Source organism: Mizuhopecten yessoensis, unplaced genomic scaffold, assembly GCF_002113885.1.
Source record: "Mizuhopecten yessoensis strain PY_sf001 unplaced genomic scaffold, ASM211388v2 scaffold716167, whole genome shotgun sequence".
Taxonomy (NCBI): Eukaryota; Metazoa; Mollusca; class Bivalvia; order Pectinida; family Pectinidae; genus Mizuhopecten; species Mizuhopecten yessoensis.
The window spans coordinates 21,519-31,162 of NW_018479981.1; the positions used below are offsets into that span (position 1 = coordinate 21,519).

The window sequence follows — 9,644 nt, forward strand, 5'->3', positions numbered from 1 at the left end:
ATCAGATTACACGGTATTACCCATACAAAACAAACTCAAAACCCAATCAGATTACACGGTATTACCCATACAAAACAAACTAAAAACCCAATCAGATTACACGGTATTACCCATACAAAACAAAATCAAAATCCAATCAGATTACACGGTATTACCCATACAAAACAAACTCAAAACCCAATCAGGTTCCTTCAGCGATCAACTACAGTCTGTTTTAATCTATATCTTCCATATCTGTGAATAGAAACCTTACTCTACATCCACCTTGAAATGTCAACCGTGATCACAGACGTTTACAAAATTTCTCTCAATCTAAACAGGCTACTGGAAAACAGCTCTTACAATTCATAACCCCCAAAACAACCCACAGCATTACAGTTCCGTCATGTGTAAACCTTTTGAAAAACCGCCGACAGATATAGAATCAATCCCGAGAAGACCTTCTGGTTATGTTCTAACCAATACATGTACAATTATATTGACAATGTTACAGCTATGAAAACAGCACTGCCAACTCTTTCCTCATTAATCGTACTATACAAAACCGTCCCCGGCATAGTAGCAAACAGAAAAACATTGACATTCCATCTCGAAATTATGAATGTATAAAACAAATTTCGACTACTCGCTTCAGATGTACTTTTAAAAAAGAAATCACAGCCCATAGTCATCGTATAAACAGTTTGGGAAACCTGATGAAAGGAAGAAGATTAACTCGAATTGATCTTTTTATCACTTCTGTTGAAATACAGATACTCATTTTGGTCTTAGTACTTGTTTGGTAGGATTAGAATATCTCACAAACACCGGAAACATATAATGTGCTCGTTGTGTGATTTAATGATAAAAGAATAATTTGTTTTGCTGAATTATCCAATAAAAACTTATGTATAAATAGATCAAGTTGTTTTTTTACAGAAAAAAAAAGAAAGAAATAGAAAATATCTTATTTGGACCAATATATTGGTATTTCGAATAGAAGGCGATACATTGTAATGCATTAGGTTAACTTTAGTTAGTTTAAGTCAGTATTATATCAATACGTCCATTTTATTGAATGATATCTCTTTACTTTTAGGAGTAGGTGCGGAATATTTGTTTACTGTCATGTTTTACTGTATGTATGCACAACTACAACTGTAATGAGCTGTTTCACTTGACGTAATCAATGAATTCAAACATGTACTTACCTTTGGATTGTCTTGCCCACAAATATTGCACTCAGACCTTCCCTCAAAACATACAAGGTAAGACTCCAAACCCACATGTTGTAATGACCCCAGTCGTTTCCATCCCAGTGGTGCAGTGATAAGCCCCGAGCAGACCTCTCTGGTAGGGCAGTGATAGGCCCCGATCAGACCTCTCTGGTAGGGCAGTGATAGGCCCCGAGCAGACCTCTCTGGTAGGGCAGTGATAGGCCCTGAGCAGACCTCTCTGGTAGGGCAGTGATAGCCCCGAGCAGACCTCTCTGGTAGGGCAGTGATAGGCCCCGAGCAGACCTCTCTGGTAGGGCAGTGATAGGCCCCGAGCAGACCTCTCTTGTAGGGGTTCTCAACTCTAGGAAAAACTCGGCAGTGATAGGCCCCGAGCAGACCTCTCGGGTAGGGGCTTCTCAACTCTAGGAAAACTCGGCAGTGATAGGCCCCGGGCAGACCTCTCTGGTAGGAGTTCTCAACTCTAGGAAAACTCGGCAGTGATAGGCCCCGGGCAGACCTCTCACGTAGGGGTTCTCAACTCTAGGAAAACTCGGCAGTGATAGGCCCCGGGCCGACCTCTCTGGTAGGAGTTCTCAACTCTAAGAAAAACTCGGCAGTGATAGGCCCCGAGCAGACCTCTCGGGTAGGGGTTTCTCAACTCTAGGAAAACTCGGCAGTGATAGGCCCCTGGCCGACTTCTCTGGTAAGGGTTTTCAACGCTAGGAAAACTTGGCAGTGATAGGCCCCGGGCAGACCTCTCTGGTAGGAGTTCTCAACTCTAAGAAAAACTCGGCAGTGATAGGCCCCGAGCAGACCTCTCTGGTAGGGGTTCTCAACTCTAGGAAAACTCGGCAATGATAGGCCCTGAGCAGACCTCTCGGGTTGGGGCTTTCCAACTCTAGGAAAACTCGGCAGTGATAGGCCCCGAGCAGACCTCTCTTGTAGGGGTTCTCAACTCTAGGAAAACTCGGCAATGATAGGCCCTGAGCAGACCTCTCGGGTTGGGGCTTTCCAACTCTAGGAAAACTCGGCAGTGATAGGCCCCGGGCCGCCCTCTCTGGTAGGGGTTCTCAACTCTAGGAAAACTCGGCAGTGATAGGTCCCGAGCAGACCTCTCGGGTAGGGGCTTCTCAACTCTAGGAAAACTCGGCAGTGATAGGCCCCGGGCCGACCTCTCTGGTAAGGGTTCTCAACTCTAGGAAAACTCGGCAGTGATAGGCCCCGAGCAGACCTCTCTGGTAGGGGTTTTAAACTCTAGGAAAACTCGGCAGTGATAGGCCCCGAGCAGACCTCTCTGGTAGGGGTTCTCAACTCTAGGAAAACTCGGCAGCGATAAGCCCCGAGCAGACCTCTCGGGTAGGGGTTTCTCAACTCTATACCATAGTATATTATTGTTTTCTACACTTTTGATGTATCCTGCATAATACTTCTTTGATATGTCATCTGTATTTTGAAGGATCGCGGTTGGGGTTGGTGTTTGGGTGTTAGAATGTGTGTGTGTGGATGTGTGTGTGTAAATTAAAATGTGTATTCAAACATTTATTGAAATAAATCTGCAATGTTTGCTTTTCATATTGACATACAATGTAAGACCTAGAAACAGAGATTTATAGACCACCTGGTACTCCAAATCTTCGCATGAGCATAGAAGATTTCATTTCTTATAAAAGCTATTAGCGATACCAACTTGTAGATTTCAACTTTCCGCGATGAAAAAATCGATAATGATGTTTATTTTACATTGAATCAGTATGCATTGACATATTATTTCAACATATTCTCGACTGGTATTTTTGCAAAAGAAAAGATGGTAAATCTACATTACCTTTGCGATAGTGGCGATGTGCATGCTGGTTAAATATTGAAATCGACTTGGCATTTTTATGAATGAAAAATCGAAGTTATAAGATCTTCCCGGACTAAAATTAATATAAATTCTTAGAAATTACTTGTTTCATCATAAAAGTGTCCCGAAGTAGGAATAAAACGTGCTTTCCAATGTTGCATTGTCAACTATGTGTCCGAAGGCGGTGGTCGGGTGGTGCAGTGAATAGCGCTTTCGCCTTTTATCAAGGAGGCCGGGGTTCGATTCCTCTATCGGAAGTGAAATGTACATGTATGGCGGGGACCACTTGCCGGAACACGTTAATTTTCGCCAGGTTCTCCGGCTTCCTCCCACACTCAAACCCCAATGAACTCTAACATACGGGCCAACAGGAGTGAAGAATATCACTTGAAATATCATATTCATAATTGTTGTAAAGTGGACCAGGCTCAAAAAACTTTTTCCCCAAGTATTCTGTTGGAGAAATGTTTTTCAAACGATCTATTCATATACAAAGATTTAAAATTATGAAGCATTTCAACATCAACGTAGAAACCAATCACGCCTATATGTTTCTGTAGCGTCCTATTGGTCAAGAGCTTGGGTAATAACCTGATGGTCGCAAATTTTAGAAAAAAAACCCATCTTTATTACAATGAACTTATCCTTATTGTGTCCCTTTTGTCTGTAGGAGTACTAGTGTTTCCCTGTAGCCGGGCTGTTGTCTGTTACCTTCACTCTGTAGATCTGAGTCGGGGCTGGTGTCATTGTGTCATTATGTACTAATACCTCAAGTGTATACCCGTGATCTACCCGGTAATACCGACCTAACACTATATATAGCGACTAACGATCTGACACCCTATACAGCGACTAACAACCTAACCTGACACCCTATACAGCGACTAACGACCTGGCACCTTATACAGCGACTAACGACCTAACACCCAATACAGCGACTAACGACCTGACACCCTATACAGCGACTAACGACCTGACACCCTATACAGCGACTAACGACCTGACACCCTATACAGAGACTAACGACCTGACACACTATACAGCGAATAACAACCTGACACTTTACAGCGACTAACGACCTGACACCCTCTACAGCGACTAACGACCTGACACAGTATACAGCGATTAACGACCTGACACTATACAGCGAATAACGACCTGACACCCTATACAGCGACTAACGACCTGGCACCTTATACAGCGACTAACGACCTAACACCCAATACAGCGACTAACGACCTGACACCCTATACAGCGACTAACGACCTGACACCCTATACAGCGACTAACGACCTGACACCCTATACAGCGACTAACGACCTGACACCCTATACAGCGACTAACGACCTGACACCCTATACAGCGACTAACGACCTGACACCCTATACAGCGACTAACGACCTGACACCCTATACAGCGACTAACGACCTGACACCCTATACAGCGACTAACGACCTGACACCCTATACAGCGACTAACGACCTGACACCCTATACAGCGACTAACGACCTGACACCCTATACAGCGACTAACGACCTGACACCCTATACAGCGACTAACGACCTGACACCCTATACAGCGACTAACGACCTGACACCCTATACAGCGACTAACGACCTGACACCCTATACAGCGACTAACGACCTGACACCCTATACAGCGACTAACGACCTGACACCCTATACAGCGACTAACGACCTGACACCCTATACAGCGACTAACGACCTGACACCCTATACAGCGACTAACGACCTGACACCCTATACAGCGACTAACGACCTAACACCCTATACAGCGACTAACGACCTGACACACTATACAGCGACTAACGACCTGACACTATACAGCGACTAACGACCTGACACTATACAGCGACTAACGACCTGACACTATACAGCGACTAACGACCTGACACTATACAGCGACTAACGACCTGACACTATACAGCGACTAACGACCTGACACTATACAGCGACTAACGACCTGACACTATACAGCGACTAACGACCTGACACTATACAGCGACTAACGACCTGACACTATACAGCGACTAACGACCTGACACTATACAGCGACTAACGACCTGACACTATACAGCGACTAACGACCTGACACTATACAGCGACTAACGACCTGACACTATACAGCGACTAACGACCTGACACTATACAGCGACTAACGACCTGACACTATACAGCGACTAACGACCTGACACTATACAGCGACTAACGACCTGACACTATACAGCGACTAACGACCTGACACTATACAGTGACTAACGACCTGACACTATACAGCGACTAACGACCTGACACTATACAGCGACTAACGACCTGACACTATACAGCGACTAACGACCTGACACTATACAGCGACTAACGACCTGACACTATACAGCGACTAACGACCTGACACTATACAGCGACTAACGACCTGACACTATACAGCGACTAACGACCTGACACTATACAGCGACTAACGACCTGACACTATACAGCGACTAACGACCTGACACTATACAGCGACTAACGACCTGACACTATACAGCGACTAACGACCTGACACTATACAGCGACTAACGACCTGACACTATACAGCGACTAACGACCTGACACTATACAGCGACTAACGACCTGACACTATACAGCGACTAACGACCTGACACTATACAGCGACTAACGACCTGACACTATACAGCGACTAACGACCTGACACTATACAGCGATTAACGACCTGACACCCTATACAGCGACTAACGACCTGACACCCTATACAGCGACTAACTACCTGACACTATACAGCGACTAACTACCTGACACTATACAGCGACTAACTACCTGACACTATACAGCGACTAACGACCTGACACTATACAGCGACTAACGACCTGACACTATACAGCGACTAACGACCTGACACTATACAGCGACTAACGACCTGACACTATACAGCGACTAACGACCTGACACTATACAGCGACTAACGACCTGACACTATACAGCGACTAACGACCTGACACTATACAGCGACTAACGACCTGACACTATACAGCGACTAACGACCTGACACTATACAGCGACTAACGACCTGACACTATACAGCGACTAACGACCTGACACTATACAGCGACTAACGACCTGACACTATACAGCGACTAACGACCTGACACTATACAGCGACTAACGACCTGACACTATACAGCGACTAACGACCTGACACTATACAGCGACTAACGACCTGACACTATACAGCGACTAACGACCTGACACTATACAGCGACTAACGACCTGACACTATACAGCGACTAACGACCTAACACCCTATACAGCGACTAACGACCTGACACCCTATACAGCGACTAACGACCTGACACTATACAGCGACTAACGACCTGACACTATACAGCGACTAACGACCTGACACTATACAGCGACTAACGACCTGACACTATACAGCGACTAACGACCTGACACTATACAGCGACTAACGACCTGACACTATACAGCGACTAACGACCTGACACTATACAGCGACTAACGACCTGACACTATACAGCGATTAACGACCTGACACCCTATACGGCGACTAACGACCTGACACTATACAGCGACTAACGACCTGACACTATACAGCGACTAACGACCTGACACTATACAGTGACTAACGACCTGACACTATTCAGCGACTAACGACCTAACACCCTATACAGCGACTAACGACCTGACACCCTATACAGCGACTAACGACCTGACACTATACAGCGGCCGAGAAGCTTTCAATGTTTAGTTCAATCACCGCAAATTAAGTATTGTGTGAATTAATAGAAATCTGTCAAAGACGTCGAACATAACCTATATCTACCTGTCATGAATACCTGATATAATATACCATTCAACATCTCGGCTGATAAGGAAATGTTGTATTATTGCAATGATTAATAAAGTTGACAAACATGTGTATACGTACTTGGTCATTGTTGGACTATAGTTACCACTCCTACACTCCGCGTGCTGTACCCCCGGGGTCGGATGTAGGTCAGGCCTATATGTACTCTATTGAGACAACCCCTACCTTTACAAGCTTAAAAGGACATTAGTAAAAGTCGGAACTATGACGATAAAAATGACCATTGACCCTAGTCTGAATATAAGAACAGAGATAATTGGATTAAGTCATGTTTTCCTATATCAATGAATGTTTGTTTAGTTTTACAGAGGAATGAGGATATATATATACGTAACGCGATGAGGCCTGGTGTGTGATTTAGCTGACTATACTTTACAAAGTTGAACGTACCTACTGGCTACGTCATGTTCGCACGAGCGACCTCGTCAGTACAGTCATTATGTAATCTCAGTTGGAAACATTAATGATTACATACGTTGAATGGACTCCGTGTTTTTTTTTCAATTAGTATCGTATTTAAAGTGTTAGTGTAATATTTCAACAACTGATATCGCTACTTATATTTGATGGTTATACGGTTTTTACATCAACATTCTTCACCAATCTGTAGATCTTTTGGAGAACGGTCACGTGTAGCCTGAAAAGCGTGTGAACGCCAGGAGCCTGGTAATCGGTCCCCTGCATCAATGACTACCCAAACTGTAGCATACAGACCTAAATATGTCCTTAGAAAACTATTCGTCTTTAAAAGTGCGAAAACGATCATTAAAGAGCATACTGATGATTAAAATAAGTGTCCATGTCCTTCCGTTTCAGGTGAGCGTTACGGTCGGTGACCTGTGACTCCGTCCTGTAATCAACAACGACTAGCTGAAGTGTTACTAAAGGGAGGTAAATCGTCCGAAAATGTCTCGACCAATCAAAGACAGCAGAGGCAAGTCCATTCATCATACGTACGATAATACGGCGTTCACTATTAGTTATCCTTTCAATGAAAACGGTGATGGCAGTGGCGAGAGTCGGACACGACAGGATCTAGATAATACAGAAGTGACAGGACAGCCATGGCAGGGCTCCCTCTCCCCACCCACGGGCGCTGACGGGAGGGCATACAATCTTAATAACAAAAATGTTAAAGTTAGCGAAAACGCGACTTCTTTTAACAGTGGCTATATAGCTACAGAGGAGGAGAGTTGTTTCAGCAGAACACCTTTCCCCGGGGAATTTCTTACCCCCGGGTCAAGTTTACAGAGCAATATGTCTCAAAGTACACCCTTCCTTACCCCTAACGGGAGGGACGGAGTGAATGAAAAGGAAAAACACGCAGATTCACAGGAGGATTTGGAGAAGAATGGGAAGTTAGAGGGTGCGGCAGTGCACCCCGAGAGAGAAACATGGGGATCAAAAGTGGATTTTCTATTATCAGTGATTGGATTTGCCGTGGACCTGGGAAACGTGTGGCGATTTCCATATATATGTTATAAAAACGGCGGAGGTAAGTTACCTTTTACTTTCTTAGTAATAGTATATTGTGCTGTAAGTGTTTATTAAGATACAGTCTGACTTGCGTGTCGGTAAATGGTATATTATAAAGTGTGGGATACAGTTTAGGTAGTACCTATAGCTAAACAACATAATTTGACTTACACCGTTACAACTAGCCAGTACTATAGATGTAGCCCAGGGCCACGCGACACTCACGTAAATCACACTTATAAGATACCGACGCTTGTACAACAGTATTACGGCTTCAGTGTATTCTTCTGACAACCGAATCACAGAAGGAGAATTTGTATGTAATACAGTGACAGATATCGAAAACGTAGACCCGGAATGTCAGTCGGATCGATAGCCGGTTTCACCGTAATATCACCCAAACAACCAGCGCTTCACGGCCGAAAAATAGTAAACAGATGAAAACGCGATAAGACACAAAACCGGTATGCCTTATAGCTATTTTATCTGGTTACTTAATAACATCTCAGCGCTATTGTCTAGAGTCAAATCTCTACACCGTCCCTATAAGATATGTGTATCCCGTAGTGTTAGCACTGTAGCTGGTTCCAAACTTAGTTAGCTTCAAAGTCGGCAATGTAATACCAAAAAGTACCGTACAATAAGAAAGCTTTGTTATTGCTTTACATAAATTCTATCCAAGTTCAAGTTCTTAATTAACTTTAAGTCTTCAAACTTTTGGCGGTTTCAGCATTTTTATTGGATCTTGAATATGTATACTAGTGGCCTGGCGGTGTTTTGAAGATTGTATGTGGAGCAGCAGGATTATCGTACGTAATACAAGCTTAAACGATAACCTGTAAATATACTTCTTATTAGCGTTATCGATTTAGATACGCTCGTTTTAACTTCTAAACATAATACAAACTTGTATAATCTACTCAATTTTTTCTCTCGGGTGAACAGTTTTAGCCGGTTTACTTAATTTACTTATTTTGTCAATATGTGTTGTCGTTTCTGAAGAAAATCTCCTTTGTAGCGGCCGTATCCTACTGTTACTTCTGAAGTAAGCGTCCTATGTAGCGGCCGTATCCTACTGTTACTTCTGAGGTTAGCGTCCTGTGTAGCGGCCGTATCCTACTGTTACTCCTGAAGTAAGCGTCCTATGTAGTGACCGTAGTCTACTCTTACTTCTGAAGTAAGCGTCCTATGTAGTGACCGTATCCTACTGTTACTTCTGA

At 43.9% G+C, this 9,644-nt stretch overlaps 1 protein-coding gene across 1 annotated transcript in view; it reads left to right on the forward strand.

Annotated features, from left to right (window-relative positions):
* The window catches only part of LOC110441918 (sodium-dependent serotonin transporter-like), a 117,292-nt gene that overhangs the window by 19,774 nt on the left and 87,874 nt on the right, over positions 1–9,644 (forward strand). Inside the window, exon 3 of the mRNA XM_021485225.1 lies at positions 7,765–8,443. Coding sequence (XP_021340900.1) covers positions 7,855–8,443 — 589 coding nt within the window. The 5' untranslated portion in view covers positions 7,765–7,854. The remainder of the gene's footprint in view (positions 1–7,764; positions 8,444–9,644) is intronic.